The 19,004-nt window shown below is 36.3% G+C and overlaps 1 protein-coding gene across 8 annotated transcripts in view; it reads left to right on the plus strand.

Annotated features, from left to right (window-relative positions):
• The window catches only part of LOC129922865 (uncharacterized), a 56,701-nt gene that overhangs the window by 30,448 nt on the left and 7,249 nt on the right, over nucleotides 1–19,004 (plus strand). Inside the window, exons 2-10 of one of the 8 annotated variants that reach the window (XM_056010771.1) lie at nucleotides 980–1,076; nucleotides 1,968–2,044; nucleotides 4,446–4,544; nucleotides 4,885–5,019; nucleotides 5,873–5,930; nucleotides 6,828–7,138; nucleotides 7,847–7,898; nucleotides 8,048–8,235; nucleotides 9,578–9,779. In XM_056010771.1, the coding sequence (XP_055866746.1) occupies nucleotides 7,850–7,898; nucleotides 8,048–8,235; nucleotides 9,578–9,779 (439 nt within the window). In that variant the 5' untranslated portion in view covers nucleotides 980–1,076; nucleotides 1,968–2,044; nucleotides 4,446–4,544; ... (2 more) ...; nucleotides 6,828–7,138; nucleotides 7,847–7,849. Of the gene's footprint in view, nucleotides 1–685; nucleotides 833–877; nucleotides 1,077–1,967; nucleotides 2,045–4,445; nucleotides 4,545–4,884; nucleotides 5,020–5,872; nucleotides 5,931–6,827; nucleotides 7,139–7,846; nucleotides 7,899–8,047; nucleotides 8,236–9,577; nucleotides 9,780–19,004 lie in introns of those variants that run through there. The other 7 variants (XM_056010772.1, XM_056010774.1, XM_056010775.1 and 4 more) reach the window with 7 other exon arrangements.

Consider the following 19,004-nt stretch of genomic DNA (forward strand, 5'->3'; position numbering starts at 1 on the left):
TTATAAAAGTTTGTTTCCGGACGTATTGTTTTCAGTTGATTTTTTTTTTTTTGATAAAATACATAGTCATTGGGTAGTGAGGATGTTGTCTCGGGAAGAAACCCCCTTTCTTGAAATAAAATTATCCTCGTTGACTGTAATATTGCTTTATTATTAACTATAACTTGGGTTCCAGAAAGAGAGAGAGAGAGTGGGGGGGGGGGGAAGATAATTTTATAGTAACAGATACACACAAACAGGGACGTCCTCGTATTACTTGGCGCCACACCTTCATGGAGGATCTCAGAACAGTGGACACCAGGTGGGAGGAGGCTTCAGACATTGCCAATGACAGATCTTTATGGAGGACCTAAGCGAAGCTAAGCTAAGATACACTGGGTGGGGGGGGGGGAGATGGCCAAGTAATAAAGCGCTTGGCTTCCGAACCAGGTTCAAATCTAAGCACTGATTAAAAAAAAAAAAGACATTGTTAGTGCGCCTCTGATGGATACCCAACTTTATTGGGGGAAATTAAAGGCGGCTGGTCGTTGTGCTGGCCACATGACAACTGCTCGTTCAACGCCACAGAAACAGATGACCTTTACATCATCTGCCCTATAGATTACAAGGTCTGGAAGGGGAATTTTTGTTTTTACTTTGTAGATATATTTCACGGAGTAAAGAGTGTGTTAGGAGGATCGTTAAAATGTAAAATTGAATGGGAATTTCAAAATAATACAGAAATATAATATTTCGATTGGAATAAAGAATAGATCTTTAAAGCCTGGGAACTAATCATGTGGCGAAGACTGCATTAGGAGGCTTCTATTCTAATGTATATATGGATTAAAATGTAATACTGGGACTTTCCGTTTTTAAATAGCACTATATTTTATCGGAATATATTTTATTTCGTTGTGTATCATAATCAAATAAGATATAATAAATGGCTTTAGAACAATTTTTTATGACTTGTTGGTTTTTTTTTATTTTATTAAAGCTTCTTACAATATCATATCGATTTTGACCACCGGAAGTGTTTCCATAGCAAGGTTTTACGCCTACTAACAGACAAACAAGATCTAAAACTTGACAAGGTAAATAAGTATAATTAAAGGTTATTTTATTAATAACTAATGTTATATAAACTAGTAAGGAATAATTATATTAAGAGAAAAAGCCACGCCACTGTAGTAAAAATTAGGCTATAAGATTTAATTCATAATGCTTGAAATATAGATCTATATATTTGTTTATTTAAAGCTATTTTATGTAGTGATTATGTAAACCGTCTCATTTGTGACCAAAAGAAAGTCCGCTGCCGAGTACAGACGCGGACGGTGAATATAAAATCTAAATCGACCACCTGCAGACAATGGTTATGCTTGTCGTGTTGTGGCAAAATATGTAGGTCACAGCTGGGGCTGCGCATCCACTGGAAATACGGCATTCTTCACTATTCTTCGGACTCGAAGACAAGCCTTATTATTATTATTACTATGTAAGCTGTAAATTTGCTCTATGCTATCAGCACTTTTCATATAGTAAATAATCAGTAGTTATAAAATAGCTAATTTTATACCTTAGTAAGATTCATTTTTAGCTCTTCCTATTGGTAAGATATTTTTGTAGTAGACAGACCGGATAAGTGACACAATTCTATATTAAAAATTAAAGAAAAAACCCACTTCTTTTTATGTTTGGGTTATACATCATTCTAAAAATAATTATAGTTACCATATTTGAACTATACACGTTAAGTAAATCATTTCTATTTAAATTCCACTGTGTGTTTAAAGTAATCGTTAGGGTTAGGGTTAGGTAAAGTTAACTTTATCTTTAACAAAATTATATGTTTTATAGCAAGGGTAGAAAGACAAGCATTGATTATAATATCGACAAATTGTGTTGTTAAACAGTTTTAGTAGTCTCAGTAGAGACTGATTTAAGTTACTATGTTAAAATAAATACATCTTTGCAATATTTAGGTTTCATAAATAATTTCTCGAGTTTCTACAGAGATGTTATTGGATTGTAACCCTCTTTTACACCATTCTCTGAAGAGGTATGAGTTCATAATTAAAACACCAATCTAAAACTATGGATTTCTTTCTTTATTTTTTTTTTTTGAAACAGCATTAAGAAATCAGAACTACAATAAAATATATCAAGGAAGTCAATCGTTTTCTACATTTAATTATAAAATTGTTATTTTTAAATTTCAAAGCCTTAATCAGCAACATAATAAAATCATAGCTTTGAAAACTGGCTTCATTGATCTAATTAAAGATTATTATTATTATTATGTTAGAAATGAACAAGTAGTCATTCTCTGGCACTGCCAGGGTCGAGTTTCGCTAAAGAGAAACAAAATTCATCGTAGTCCCTTTAACAGTTTCCACTGAGGAATTTTCTGGTGATGTGGCAGGTCTGCAGCAGTACCGCCCTCTGACAGGCAACGAAGATATTCCTAGGAATGTTAAGGGCCTTGAAGGTGTCTGTGAGGTCAATTGTTATTATCCCCTCGGTTGATATAACAATGGGGTATATTGTTATTTTGGACAATTTCCATAGACGCTTAATCTCCAAGCCTAGGTTCCCATATTTTCTTTGTTTTTCTATCTCAGTTTTTCTCAAATTATGAGACAGTGGTACGGTGATATCGATAATGGTAGCGGTTTTTTCTTTTTTATCAATGAACAGCAGATCCGGGCGATTGAAATCTACCGTTTTGTCGGTCAGAATAGGCCTGTCCCAGTACAGCAGATGTTCAGTAGACTCGAGAACCTCTTGCGGAGAGTATTTATAATAAGGGGGAGTGTCCTTACCGATCAATTTGTACGTCAAAGCCAAGTGTTGGTGTATTAACTTTGCAACTTGGTTATGGCGACCTAGGTAGGCTGATTCTGATAGGGCTGGACATCCTGCCATAATGTGTTCAATCGACTCGCCCACATTCCCACATTTTCGGCATTTGTCGACAACATTGAGTTTCAGGATATGCTTCTCGTAATTTTTTGTCCTGATTACTCTGTCCTGTATTGCTGTAACAAAGCCTTCTGTTTCAGGGTAGAGATGACCTGCTTTGAGCCATGTTAAGGAAGCAGCCTTGTCGATGTTGTCCCCATGTAATGAAGCCGGAAATTTTCCGTGGAGTGTTTTTTCTTCCCATTGGCGAATCTCATGCCCTGCGTCGTCCAAACCGATATTGACATCAGCATTGTGTAGGTTCAGAGGGGTTGCATCGGAGTCGTATTTCCGTAGGAAGGAAACTAATTTGTTGCTGGAGGCGAGCAGTTTTGATCGTATTTTTAAAACTTGCATCTTACACAATTTGAAGATGTTCTGCAATCCACGACCCCCATCCTTCCTGGGCAGGTATAACCTTATGGTGGAGGACTTGGGGTGTAGGCATCGAAACTTGGTTAGTAATTTTCTAGTGAGTCTGTCAATGTCATGTAGGTCGGTGTGAGTCCATTTGATCACACCGAACGTGTAAAGGAGCACAGGGACGGCCCAGCTGTTTATTGCAGTGATGAGATTACTGCCAGACAGTTTGGTGTTGAGGATTTTATTAACTCTTTGCCTATATTTGCCAAGAAAGTCCTCTTTTAATTTCTTATGGTTTATCTTGGCATTCTGGTTTATTCCAAGATATTTATAAATAGAGGCGGAGTTCAATTCCTCGATGCCTTCAAATTCAATGTTTGTGTTCGTTACCTTGCCCTTTTTAATGCTTATGATGCCACACTTATCCAGGCCAAAAGACATACAGATATCGTCACTAAAGCATTTTACCGTTTTGATTAAGGTGTGTAATTTTTGCTCGGTTTCTGCATATAGTTTTAGATCATCCATGTATAATAAGTGGGACACACATTTTGTACATTTAGTGTCAACCCTAAAACCGTTTGTAGAGTCTTGGAGTAATGTAGATAGAGGATTAATCGCTAGGCAGAACCAGAGTGGAGATAGTGAGTCACCCTGGTATATACCTCTTCTTATGTGCACAGAACCTAGTTTATCACGATTAAGGTGCAGATTTATCTTCCAATTATTCATACAGACTTTCAATAGTTGTTTTATTCTTGGGTTGATTCTATGAATGTCCAGGATTTTTAAAAGCCAATCATGCGGAACTGAGTCGAAAGCTTTTTTGTAGTCGATGTAACACATGTGTAAATTTCTCTTTCTTCTATTAGCTTGATGCAATATAATACCATCTATAGTTAGCTGTACTTTACAGCCCATCGACTCTTCAATGCAACCTTGTTGTTCATCTGCTAGTAGCATATGGGCAGAACAAAATTATTATTATTATTATTGTTATTATTATTACTATTATTATTATTATTATTGTTATTGTTTTTATTATTAGTGTTATAAACATATGAGTAGTCATTCTCTGGCGCTGCCAGGGTCGAGTTTCGCTAAAAAAGATTCATTTAAGTCCCTTTTTTTATCAGTTTCCACTGGGAAATTTTCTGGTCATGTGATAGGTCTGCAGCAGTCCCTTATCTGACAGGCAATGTGAATGTTCCTAGGAATTTGAAGGGCCATTGAAGGTATCTTTAAATAGTTGTCATTATCCCTGTTGTTAAAAAATACATTTTATATTGTTTTCTAAAAAAGATTATTGTTATTATTATTATTATTGTTGAAACAAGCTAATTATCATTATTATTATCATTTTATTAATATAATAATAATTATTATTTTAAGATAAGAAGCAATGTCATTTGAGCCCTCGTAACCCCCCTGCCCCAAATAAAAAAAAAAGGTAATGCGTTTGTACTAACATAAATAATTCATGAACCGATAGAACCTTATCAGTTTGTAGCTGATACTAACACATATGCAGATTATGTGACACAACTGACATAAAGGCTAATGATATACTTGCAGATTCTGTGACTCTTCTGACACAGGTATATGTTGTGAAGCTACTGACACAGTTGCAGATCTCGTGAAGCTAATGACATAAGGCAGATCCCGCAAAGACACTGACATACAGGCAGTACTTGTAAAGTAAAAAAAAAGGTAAATAAAATTAAATTTAATAAATAGCATTTTACGTCTCCTTCCTTTCCTTTAAATCAAATGGTAAGCAAGGTTAGGTTACTGTCAGGTGGGTTTTGTCGCTTAAGTAGGGTATGATATGATGGTCCCGTATCCCCAGCCTGAACAGAGTAACACAAGAACCTAAAGGTAATAGCATGTCAAGTACAAACATTGAATAACAGTTATTCAACTGAACATTTAGTGAATAACAACAGTTGTCAACAGGAACAATATTTAATTATACTTAATCGTAATTTTCAAACATATTTACATATACATCAATATCATTGAAGTTAGCATTTGATTAATAATTAGTCTAATATCACGCCAATAAGTTTCCATAACATACCTTCACGCTCACACTCCATCTCGGTGCCCAACAGAACCTCAACTCCCTACACCTCAACACCGATAGTTACTACACAACTCCAAGGGCGGAAAGACGACACACTTTCCCATTGCCCAACGCCTAACACCCTGAAACGAAAAGAAAACCTAGATCTAGCGATGCTGCTACAAGAAAGAACTTTTCAATAGCGACACCCGTACCGAAAGATCAGCCTACTTAATACAACTATGTACTTACATACCCTTACAAGGGGGAAACAAAAAAACAGCTACCTAACTCACAAAATAAAGCTCTCTCATTCTCTTGCGGGAACTAAGGATGACGTAAACACACACAATATTCTAGACAACAAAACGCACCTACTATAAACTACTTCCTATACGCTAAAACACCAATATTAAATGCAAAGAAAACTTCACGCGCACGACAGTTACTACAGATAAGAATAAACCGTCAATGTCGGATTCTTTTTTTTTTAACCAGGAAAGTAATAAATGATAATGAAGCAAAGGAATACTACGTAAAGAAAACACAGAAACAGGTAATGATTTATATGCATGATAATAATGGCATTAGTTGTAGGATGTTTGTATGCATGTTTCTCTTAGTTGAGTCACTGATATGCAGCATTACAGTACTGACAACTACAGGAACTACTTGCGAACTGTAAATTAAGACTTCTTGTAGGACGTACAATAAATATCAATTTTCAAGATGATATATGAGCAATATAATAAATGTTCAGAGTCACATAAAATACAGTCACATTACTAAGTCCACTGCTTCACTTCCCACATAAACTTGTTTCAACAATACAATTACTTGCTTCAACCTGCTAATAATTTCAACTTATTACCTAAAGAAATCATTTTACTTGACTGCTTGTAATTAACTTCTACTGACTGCTCATGTAACTAACTTTTACTGTTATCACAGTTTCAGTTGACATTGCCTGATTTAATGTTCACGTCATATTAAGAGTTTTAAAGACACGTGGAATTCCTGATGTAGAAAACAGGAAGTAGAATGAATAAAGTTGACTTTGAGTTCAGTCAAGTCAGTCAATTGGTATCCTTTAGACCGGGTGGTCAAGTAGTATATTTTGGTCCGGGACGGACAGTAACGACTTAGAAAAGTCGACCACTATTTACAGTTAATAATAATTATAATAATCTTTATTATCCGTATGGATATTTTTGATACCGCTGTTATCCGGATAGTATTGTTTATTTCTTGACTAACAAAAAGTGCAGTATTATTATTATTATTATTGGCAAATCAACTTTGTATTTGTCTGCTGAAACGGACTTAAGTCAATTTGTGGTATATATGCTTGTCACGTGTCAAGCGTACTCCAGGAAGCACGAACCCAGCATTACACGACATTCGCATTCTCCAACATTACACCATTTAACATTTTTACTTTTTTGGTGGCCAGTTTTGTTGTGTCCTTGACGCACAGACTTCTTGGAGCACTCAGGAACTCAGGAACACGGACTTCTTGGAGCACTCAGGAACTCAGGAACACAAACTTTTTTTCGCCAGTAAGATCACTATTCAAATTGTGAAGTCTGTCAAGATTTTTCTCCAAAGTACAAGTTAAGGAGGCTATGATAACATTCTTCAACATTACACTATTTAACCTTTTTACAACTGACTGCTTACTTTAAAGATTTTCTACTGACTGAAGTGGTTCTAAAAGCTGAATAAACCCTTTCCAAGGAAAAGAAATAGTACTCGACTGAAGAGGTAGTATAAGCCGAATTAGTCTCATTTTGTTTTCTTTCCACTTCTTCGCATCTTCTGTTTAATCCGTATGTTAACACCATTGTATTTGTGGATATATTTTGGGTCGGACAACTTTTCCCTTTGAGCTCCTGACGCTTGTCACAGAGTTGCAGTTAATCAGCTGTTTCCGAGTTGTTTTTTTTAACCGAACTTTGCTAGTCTTATACCTTCAAGGCGGTATCTGTGACTGCTGTGTTTAGTTTATTGCCTTCTGCGGCTATATCCTGGTCCGACCAGGCTGGTCGTTGGGGGTCTAACAGACAATTGCATATGGCATCCGATAGGCGCATAACTCAAAATAAGTTTTATAGACAAAAAATAGCGAAACATGCCCCCAATGTAATTATACACTAGGTATTTACGAAATTTTTTTCCCTGTTTATTTTTATTTTTTTATCTCATTTGGGGCCACCAAATTCCCTTTGCCTAGGACCTCAAATTATCTAAGGCCGGCCCTGGGCCCAAGATAAATACAGTTGGTTAAGATCTACCAAATTAGCCTAGTATATATCAAGAGCCTCATACGGCAATTATTTTTAATAATGGGGCATATTATTATTATTATTATTATTAGAATATATTTTTATATTTATATCTTGCGTTTGTGTATGTCTGTATTTTATGTAATCAACAATAAATAGTGAAATTATTATTATTATTATTTTGCAGGCAATGACTTTGAAACTTTTATACAAATGTGTGATTCTGGCATTATATTTCGGTAAGAAAGACACTACATTCACTGTATTTGTGAAACTTAAAGAAATACTTTAATTAACTATAAAATAAATGTATATAGACATAAATTTTTTAATAGAAACAAAAATATAAGTGTAGACAGGCTCTTTTTAATTTTTTGTTTGTTTACAGAAATGTTTTCTACAAACACAATAAAGATTTATGAAAGAGAAAATCCTTCAGTAGGGGAGTGTAAAGCAAATCTAGTTAATGAGCGTGAACAACTTATCTATTATAGTACCATTGATATGTCTGAAGGATATCATCATTTTGATACAGTTCAATATGAGATCAAAAGACATGATTCGAACTATGAACCGGTAAAAAAACAACAATAATAACTTTTGTTAAATGTACATGGATGTTTGAAATTGAAAATTTCGTGAGATGCTTGGTGTAAAATATTTCTGCTACATTATAATTGTTCATTGTTTTATGTATTTAAAAAAAAATAATGGTTACTTATCTATGTTTATGTATATGTGTTTGTGTTTAAAAGCTTTTTTTTTTTTGGTTTATAAACCCTGCGTGTTTAGTTTGCTGTATAGCTATTCTTATGTCACTTAATATTGTTATGTGTTTGTGGGTTTTAAAAATTTTATTGAGCCAATGATACAGATATGTTTATTTTCATAAGAAAAAGATTTATTCAATTTATTTATCTCCAACTAAAAAAAAAAAGAAAAAAAAAACTAATGTAGCTTATCAATATTATAGTCTCCGACCTTTCATGATTGTTCATATTTCTTTAATTTACTTCAAAATTGAAAATTGTTATATCTGAACTAATCCTCCAATAGGACGAGGTGGGTAGGGTTTTAACCCTGGTCAGTATAGACGACAGTCCCGAGCTCCTACTCGACGACCATGTAAATCATGCATAGTTTGCAATATTTGTTTAAGCAATAGTTAACATTATATAAACAATTTGGCGGAGTGAGCAGAGAAGATAGAAGAGGAGGGTAGAATGCATACCATTAATACTATAATACTATTATATAGAAGAGAAAAATATCTGTACAAAGTTTTGTGTTTTATAACTAATTAACTTGTCGCGTAAAAACGGCAGTGTTAAAACAAATCACGCAAAATCTTTGTGTACCATGCCCTCTATTTCCAATATCAAGATTCGTTAAAGTTAAAAATAAAGTTAATCGTAATTACCGTTACAATAACAAAAAAAAGAGAAACAACAACTTACTTATGAATTTTTTTGTGTGATATGGCTGATTAGCAACAAGAACTTTCTTTGATTGGTTACTAGATCAATATTTTGCATATGTAGGGCTTACAAGATGCCCTTTAGACACGTCTGTACCATCCCTTAGGTCAAGATTATATTAAAGTGGATGGGGATTTAAACTAAATGTGCCGGTTTGTGAACTTTGTCTTGCAATTTTATGGTGGTAGATTGGTTTTAGTTTTTATTGATAATGGGACTTAGGGTTACCCTGTTGCAAATTAAATTTATAGTAAATAATAATATAATAAATAAAAATATTTTTTAAAAATACGAACCTTATCTTGGGAGAATTTTAATTGAGGACGGAGTGAATATCGAACAACTCACCCGGCTACGCCCATGTTATATTTAGTATAATAATCAAGCAATATGTATTGTTATAAAACCATGTAGAAACTATTGCTTTTTTTTCTATTAAGTTATGCTTTCTAGATTTGAAGAAGTGCAAGGGATATAGATGGGCTTATTGCTATTGCAGCGAAACAGCTGACAAAGATGTGTTTACTGCTGTAGTTAACGTAACAGCTGAACTACATCTTCATGAAGCTACGTTGCGTGGACGTTTACTATACGGTGATGGAGACACTGTTAGTGAAGAAAGAAAACTCCCAAAAATTTATGGTAGGAATATTGTATGTGTTTAATATAATGTCTAATAAAATCGAACAGTTAAACATGTTAAGCAAAAAACCACTCTTTGGTGTGCTGACCATAGTTATACTAAGTCTCAAGCTCTTCCCTCCTCTCTATGCCACACTACCTAGACATATGTCTTTACCTCTTAATTCTTTCTCTCGTACTTATTTTTCCACATTTTAAAGGAATTCTTCTTTTTGCGCATTACTATTTCACTACCCTGTTTTGATTGGGCTTCTATAGCTTTCTTGTTTGTTATCAGAAAATTCGGTGTAGAATTAAAGGGAAATGCTTTCTTTTTTTTTTACATAATTCAAAGTCAAGTTAAAAAAAATAATATTATTTTAATTTAATTAGGTCAAATCAACGATGGTATCGTCAATTAGGAGAGAAAGAGTTAAATCACTTTCTCATTTGCACTCATTTACCAATACAATTTTCGATGTCAATCGACCCAGCTCACATACGACCCTTCTTTTATTTTACAAAAACAACCTAAGGAAGTCAACATATTTTAAACTTAAACATGTTTTCTCGAAATATTTTTAACATAAATAATTTTTTTAAATATTTCACAATGTTTATTAAGAAAAGGTCTTTAGAAAAAAAACAAAGAAGAAGAAAATATATATTAAAAAAAGATATTGAGTATTTGTATTGCTTTTAATTACTAATGAAAGTTACATTAGAAAAAAAAAGTGTTTTTTTACCCTGACTTCATTGTCAACCGAATATATAAATCTATACACATTATAATATTCTAATGATAACAAACTTGATTTAGACTTAGAAGACGATGCTCCAAATTTTACTGATCATAAATTTATTAATTTTTGTAATAAAGCCTATATGTTGACAATACCGAAACATGCATAGTATAGCTCATACCACTAATTCAGTCAAATACAATATTTTTCCCTTGTTCGAGATACCAAACAAAACCTAATTGATTTATTTTTTTTTAACATTTTTAATTGGTTAATTCTTGTGTTGTTAGGTAAAAGATAATTGTAAAATTTTTTAGCTTGATCCAAGTTTACGTGTCGGAGAAATAACATATACTCAATTTTTACCAGACAGACAGAATTAGTTGATATAAGCTTGATAAAAAAATATGATCATGCACTAGTATGAATTTAAGCTGGTCAAAACAAAATACTTTACGTTTTTACGAGTTTTTTTTACATAGAACCTTTAATATCATAAAAGACGAAAGCAATAATAAAGCATCACTGAGCCGTGCTTTGAATACTGGCTCAAAAGCGTTGTGAACAAGAAAATATGCTGGGCTGAAGAAAAGCCTTTAAGGAGAACGTCAAGACAATGAACACAGGCTTCTGATAGAATAGATAGCATTATATTCAGCTGAATAATCCGGGACTATATCGGCCTCACCAGATACAATAAGAGTCGATAAAATGTTGCTTTTGGATCGGCTCCTTATGCTCTAAATATATGTGCGACTGTTAACTTGCGAACTGCTTTAAACACCAAACACCCACATCCTATGATCAACAAACTGAAAAAATTCTTGCTGCGTACTAGCAGGCGTTCTAAAGTTCCTTCTCCAAGATCCCCTATATGTTTAAGATACCAATATCGAATCATAAGCTCGAGGATGAAGTGTGGATGCCATGCAAGTCGTGTTTTTTTTTATCAGGTTTTGTATACACTTTACGGGTTCCAAAGGACTGTCAATGCCGGGGGTGAAAGTGGGGATAAGCACCCACTTTCCAAGAAATGCTCCCATAGCTTGCGTCTCTAAATGCCTCTGACAGTCAAATCCAGCTCCTGGCCTTCACGTGTGATTTTCTCAAAAATCCGGCGGAACCTGTTCTTACAAACTGACAGGAGAAGGGATGAAAGGCGGAACACTGGCGCCTCAAAACCAGTTTAGCTTCGTGTTGATGGGGCACGTCAGCCTAAATAACGCAACCCATCTAGGAGAAGGAAAACTCTGACTCCAAACTCTACTCTGTGTCGATACTCCCCCGTGTGGGTATCGGGGCTTGAAAATGACCAAGAGAAATAAATAACCCCACTGCCTTTCCACTTGCATTTCACTAAGTGAATAATAGTGGACCTTCCCCCCCTCTAGGTGCTTTTTGACAGAGGTCTGGATTGCACTACACCAGACGGAGGTCCTTGTCTCACTACATTCTAATACTAGACATAAACCCAACATGAAGTGTTTTTTTTCTAAATCTGGTGAATGTGATATCGTGAAGGGGCCTGGATCCAGGATGTGACGATTCCACAGAGCATACCCAGGGCACAGTCCACTTTAAGCTTTCTACTGCAGAAAAGTTCCATTTGGAGAGCTCTATGGATGGCGGAGAATGGCCTATTGGCCAACCCCACCTTGTCCCATGGATATTCCGGTTACAGTCTTCAGACCTAGATGTTTCCTTTTATGTCAGTATTGGAGAAAATTGCCAAGACCGAAAACTCCCTTAAAATGCGAGGACTATATATTTATATATTTTTAAAAAGCCTGAGGAAACACCCAGCCTACACTAAATGCCAAGGAATTTAACGAAAAATTCATACGAGCTCAGACGTCGCCTCGTAAAAGGTCTGCGCATGGCAGTTTCTTCCAGGACTGCCTGTGATAAGTCAGCTACTGGAAATAAACAACAGACTAGCAGCAAACACCTAAACCTTTTGCAACTCAACATCTTAGGCCTACAAAACAAGACAACAGAACTCCAACACATACTCAAGAAGCATGATATACACATAGCGCTATTGCAAGAAACACTACTGCCCACGAAAAAAATAAACATCACAGGCTACACACAGTACAGATGCCTTTGCACCAAATGCCAGGGAATTATGACCCTTGTAAGAAACGACACACAAGCAACAGTAAAACAAATACAGAACAATACAGACATCGACACGCAGGAAATACTTCTTTTGGGAGGAGGAACAAAGTACACCATCAAAAACTACTATTGCCCACCATCATCAACAGCAGAAATAGACATACAACTACCACACTACACAAGGACAATAATAGCTGGCGACTTCAATGCACACACACCTTCCCTAGGCTACCCACACTACAACAAGCGTGGCAAAGAAATAGAGGATGTAACAAATGCCTCTAACCTACACCTTCTGCAAAACAAAACTACACCTCCAACTTTCCTCCACAGAGCACACAACACAACTAGCAGACCTGACCTAACTTTTATCTCTACAGACATTACCGACTCTTCTAAAATAACAGTACTTGAAGACATAGGTAGTGACCACAGGCCTATACTCCTCAATATTGGAACGCCAGGTAGATACCAATCCAACAAAACAACTAGATGGAACTATAAAAAAGCTAACTGGGCAGCTTTTTCACAAGAAACAGACACAAGACTATCAAGCGTAATTGAGACAGACGTCAATTCAACCTACACAACTATAGTCTCAAACATCTTACAAGCAGCAAAAAAATACATCCCTCAAGGCCAAGTTAAGAAATACAAACCTTTTTGGACACCTGAATTAGATAAATTAGTAAAAGAAAGAAACATGGCCAGGAAGACTATAGAAAAAAATCCTACTAGAAAGAACAAGACAACGTACAACAAATTGACAGGGCTTATAAGATACAAAATTAAAACAGAAAAAAAGAAAAAGTGGACCACAACATGCGAACAACTAGATCTAAACAAGGATGGTCGAAAGGCCTGGACCCTTCTGCACCGGCTAGCAGGAAAGAAACAAATAACAAACCCCCAACCTATAAAAGACACAGACGACATAATAACAGAAAACCTTAAAAAGGCTGAAACCTTCAATAAATATTTTGCCAGCATTAACAAGTCAAAGCCAAGAAAACAATTGGACCAGGCCTTCAGTAATATCTTAAAGAAAGAAGAAAAAGCTCCAACAGTCAACTGTCAGATCTTTGACACTCCCTTCACTCTACATGAGCTCAATACTGCCCTAAAAAGCCTCAAGTCAGGAAAATCCCCTGGACCCGATAAAATAACAAATGAAATGATTCGGGAACTAGGACCACAGGCCCAAAACTGTATACTTAACTTTATCAACCATACATGGAAAACTGGAGACATACCACAGGAATGGAGAACCGCAAACATAATACCCATCTTAAAGAAAAATAAACCACCTGGAGACCCAAAAAGTTATAGACCAATATCTCTAACATCCAACATTGGCAAAATGGCAGAAAAAATGATCAATAACCGACTTTATTGGTGGCTAGAAAGTACTTGCTCACTCCACAATGAACAAGCTGGCTTCAGGAAAGCAAGTAGAACAGAAGACCACCTCTTTCGTTTTATCCAGGACACAGTAGAAGGGTTTCATGAAAACAAGCACACTACAGCAGTATTTATAGATTTGCAGCAAACCTATGATAGAGTGTGGAGAAAAGGTCTATTTTTGAAGATGAAAAAAATGGGCATCCATGGAAAAATGTACAGCTGGATCAGAGCATTCTTAAAAAACAGAACCATCCAAACCCGATTCGAAGGTGCCATCTCTAGTCAAAAAAGAAGGACTACCACAAGGTTCAGCCCTTAGCTGCACTCTCTTTCTAATCTTCATGAATGACCTCCCGGACCTCTTTTCGGTCAATAAAGCACTTTATGCAGACGACCTTTTAATTTGGACTACAGAGAAATATCCAGTGCTGACTAGATCCAAACTAAATAGAGCCCTCACAACTATCTCCACATATTCAAAATTATGGAAAATGGAAATAAACAAAGAAAAGTCAGTTTATTCAATCTTTAGCCACAGCAACAAAACAGCAAAAAGAAACTACATCCTAAAAATAGACTCTCAGCCAATAAATAAAGAAGAAAATCCAACATATCTTGGTATAAAACTAGACCAAAGACTGTCTCTAAAACACTTTATGGCAGATTTAAAAGAAAAGGCATCACAAAGATTAAACATAATAAAACACCTAGCAGGAACATCCTGGGGAGCTGAAAAGAAAACCTTAAGACAGTTATACACTGGATATGTCAGATCTGTAATGGATAACTGTCTCTCCATACAAGTAGCTGCCAACAAAACCTATCAATCATCATTAGATACAATCCAAAACCAAGCCTTGCGGTTAATTAGTGGAGGTATGAGAACTACTCCCACAGCAGCCTGTGAAATAGACTCCAATATTGAACCTCTTAAGTTAAGGTGCAACAGAGCAGCATTAGAAGCTATTGAGAGATACAGAAGGTTGGAGGACGATCATCCAAATAAATTACTAACACAGAGAAATAGGAAAAACAACCAAAAAAAGCAAAAGACTCTGATCCAACTTTCTGACGAACTAGCCCTAAAACACCACCTACCCAATAACAGAGAAAAAATTACCAGGTTTTCAAACATTACACCCGGACTAAACTACAAACAACCAACCATCAAAACACATTTACTAAATAACACCTTAACAAAAGAATCAAATCCACTGGAGCTCAAAGTAGGCACGCTTGAAACAATCGAAAGCTATCAAAAAACAGCTATCCATATTTATACAGACGGATCGGCTTTCAAAGCTACCATCAATGCTGGTCTTGGTGCCTTCCTGGTCTTCCCTAAAAATAAACACTTTGAGATAAGCGCACCCTGTGGTGATTACTGCTCAAACTTCCAAGCCGAAATTGAGGCAATTACCATAGCACTCCAGACATTGGAAAACAAATTATATGAAGAAGTGCAACCACCATCAGATATTGTTGTCTTTACAGACTCCTAATCTACTCTGCAAGCACTTAACAACAGCACCTCAAACAGCCCAAGAGAGTTGACAACACTCAGTGTGATAATCCACCAGATGATATCAAAATTAAATATCAATATTACACTACAGTGGATCCCTGGACACATTGGCATCATGGGAAATGAAAAGGCAGATAAGCTATCAAAGGCAGGTTCAACTATGGAACAACCAGATAGACCTGTTAACTACCTCACCCTAAGGTCAATGTTAGTCAACAATCACAAAAAGGAGTGGCTCAACCATTGGGCATCAGGAAACACAGGCAAAGCCATGTACAGAGAAATGACTACGCCTAACAAACTTGACAGTATTAACTTCCTCCCCCGCAAAGAACAATCTACAATCTTCCAACTAAGAACAGGACACACACCACTATTAAATTACCACCTGAACAAAATAAACTCCACGCAACTACCCCTTTGCAGACACTGCGCCCACCCCTTTGAAACCGTAAACCATATCCTCTTTGAATGCCCCTCCCTAATCCACCTTAGGCAGACCCTACTTCCACTACAGCCCAACATAACCAACACCCTGTACGGCAGTGCTGAACAACTGAAGAAAACAGCACACTTTTTTTCCTTGGCACAGTCTGCAAAAGAGCTCACAGCTCAGCAGCAATAAAGCTGGCTAGAAGAAGAAGAAGAAGAAGAAGTATACACTTTACAGATGACACAAGAAGACTCAATGTCTCTATTCAAATTCTTTTATCTGCAAACAATTCTACCATAGTCGGTCATATTTCAGAAGAAAAATTCAGTATCGAAGACTTTACAATTTGATGCATACACTACTTTTTAGAACTGAATGTCGCAAATACTAATAAAACTAAGAACTCATAAAAGACTAGAAGAATATACAATTGATGCAGTAACTCTAGAAAAACCAATGTACTGATACTTAAAGTAACTCTTTGTATCATTGTAGACAACATGCTTTCATATGTAGACCACCTAGAAACTCTGGCAAAATAAATTACACAGTGGCTATTTTTATTACATGAACTTAAAATTTTTATTTACAAAAAAAAACATCTTTGCAAAATGTGTATTGTTTAACAATATAAGATCTGATGACATGTGCAATAACTTGGATAAACAACTGTCATATAAATTGTTGCAACGATTAGAATGTCTTATAAAAAGAGCGTCAAAAACCACATGAACTTTTTAAAACTAAAATGTCTCCGTAAATTCGGAAAAAATCTTAAATAACCGCCACCCCATGCTCCATCATAACTACGTTAATGCCTTATTGAGTGGTCAACTTCTGTCCATAAAAACTAAAACAGAACAGTACATTCTTTACTTTAACAGACTTGCAGCGCTATTCTTTGATTAGGAAACGTGAATAGACTCAAGGGGTCTGTGCGTAGTCACTCAATGAGTTTCTCTGTATTTTGTGTCTGTTTTGCTTGGTGTACTGCTGTTATTATTTTTGCAACACTTACTCCCTTACTCTTGGATTTTGGGGTTACATTTTGGCAATTGATTTTTCCACCCCTTCTACTCATACAATCTTCATCAATTTTTTTAACAAACTCATGAATCAATAAAGAAAATTAAGCAATTATTCATCCAATTAATCTTACATAAATATTTTGTTAAATAGAAAATGTATTAATCTATTATGCTAAACTATAGCACCACTTTCGTGGTTCTTTAGTGGTCTTGGTGTTGATTTTAGAAAGAGTGACAGTCAGTATTATTGGAAGGTGGTCACTACCAGTATCGCCTAGTACTTGATAAGTTATGACAGATTCCAAGTTAGCAGAGACTAAAGAAAGATCTGGTCGTGATAGTGAACCATTGCTAGCATGCAGAAGAGTAGGAGGAGAGTGTTTTGCAAAAGAAAAAGGTTAGTAGAATTGCATGAACCTTTTTACCAGACAGATCAGTGTCATCATAGCCCCAGGAAGGTGAATGGGCATTTAGATCTCCAGCTATGATAGTGTCTACAGTTATTGTTTCTCTGACATCTAAAGCCAGTTCTTGTTTGGTGGATTATAAACATTGATGCACTTGAAGAGTCTATTATTTTTCCAAATTTCTAATACCAAAGTGTCCCCTGACTCAAGTCTGTGGACACTTTCTTGGCGACCAGAGCATTAGCCACCAATGTAACCAGGCCTCGGCAATCCCCACTGGAGCAGCGGAAAACAGAGTACCCGGGTATTGAGACACTTATTTTTCCACCTATTAGGTATTCTTGTAGTAAGGCAACATCCACACACTCTTTGTGGTGCAGGTTAGTTATTTCAATTGTCTTTGGAATAGGTCCTCGGATGTTACATTGAAGGAATTTAAAAGTTTTAGTATCAGATTTGGAAATTTGGAGATCATGTTGCTTTATCTTTCCACCTAAATTAACGTGGGGGATACTTACTTTCCCAGTATGAGGTGTTAATGTTGGGTTAATTTTTTGAGACCTTTGGTTTTTTAGTTGTTGTGTTTGTTTGGGGGAAAAAAGATGTAACCTAACCCTAACCTTCAAGCCCAGTGCTATTTTTGCATACACTGATGGGTCGGCGTCAATAGATTCTGGAAGAGCAGGCTATGGAGCCTACATCAACTTTTCTGGCTCTTACTCAGTCAAAATCTTTGGACCATGTGGTAGTGTTTGCAGTTTTGATGCGGAGACCATGGCAGTCTGTGAAGCCTCAAAAGCCATCGACTCTCAACTCGGCAAGGGACATTTGAGGGTAAACACAGATTGTTGTGGTCACTGACTAAAAATCTGTACTAAAGGCTTTGCAAAGCCCTGGACCATGGCCTCCAATATCAACACTGTCATCATGGCTGCACATAACATTAAATAACGTTATGGCACCCCTGTAATAATGCAGTGGGTACCGAGTCACACAGGTGTGACTGGCAACACAATTGCACTCTCTTTGGCCCACCAGGGAGGGCAAATTCGACCCACTAAACTGTAAGCTATCATCAAGCCCTGGCTATAATTAAAAAAAAAAAGGAAAAGTGGTTTAAGCGCTGGGACAAGTCCCAAATAGCCTATGGAATCTGGGAGCGCATAAGGCGCCCTGACCGCATAGTGCAGGACAGGTCACTGTCCTGTTGGCTCATATTTCTCGCGGCTATGGCCAAATTTTGATTCACGGTGCCCCGCTGAGGGGAAGAAGAGAAAACCGTGCCTCATATTCTGTTTGACTGCCCCAGACTTGCTGATCTCAGCCTCGACAGGTCTGGGAAACCAAAAACTCTCGACCAGTATGGTGACGTGTATGCACTACGCACGACAGCAGGGTTTCTGTTCAGGGCTTTTGCAAGAGAGGATTTGAGCCTCTCAAGCCCTCACTCAGATGGAGTTTGATGATGATGATGATGATTATGCTAAACCGCACTAAATTAAAAAAAATACAACGTTGGTTTTGAATTTCACGTTAACTTAAAACTAAACAGACCTAAATCTTTTTTTTCCATTTTTAATACTAT

The sequence above is a fragment of the Biomphalaria glabrata genome, chromosome 14 (assembly GCF_947242115.1).
Source record: "Biomphalaria glabrata chromosome 14, xgBioGlab47.1, whole genome shotgun sequence".
Lineage (NCBI taxonomy): Eukaryota > Metazoa > Mollusca > Gastropoda > Planorbidae > Biomphalaria > Biomphalaria glabrata.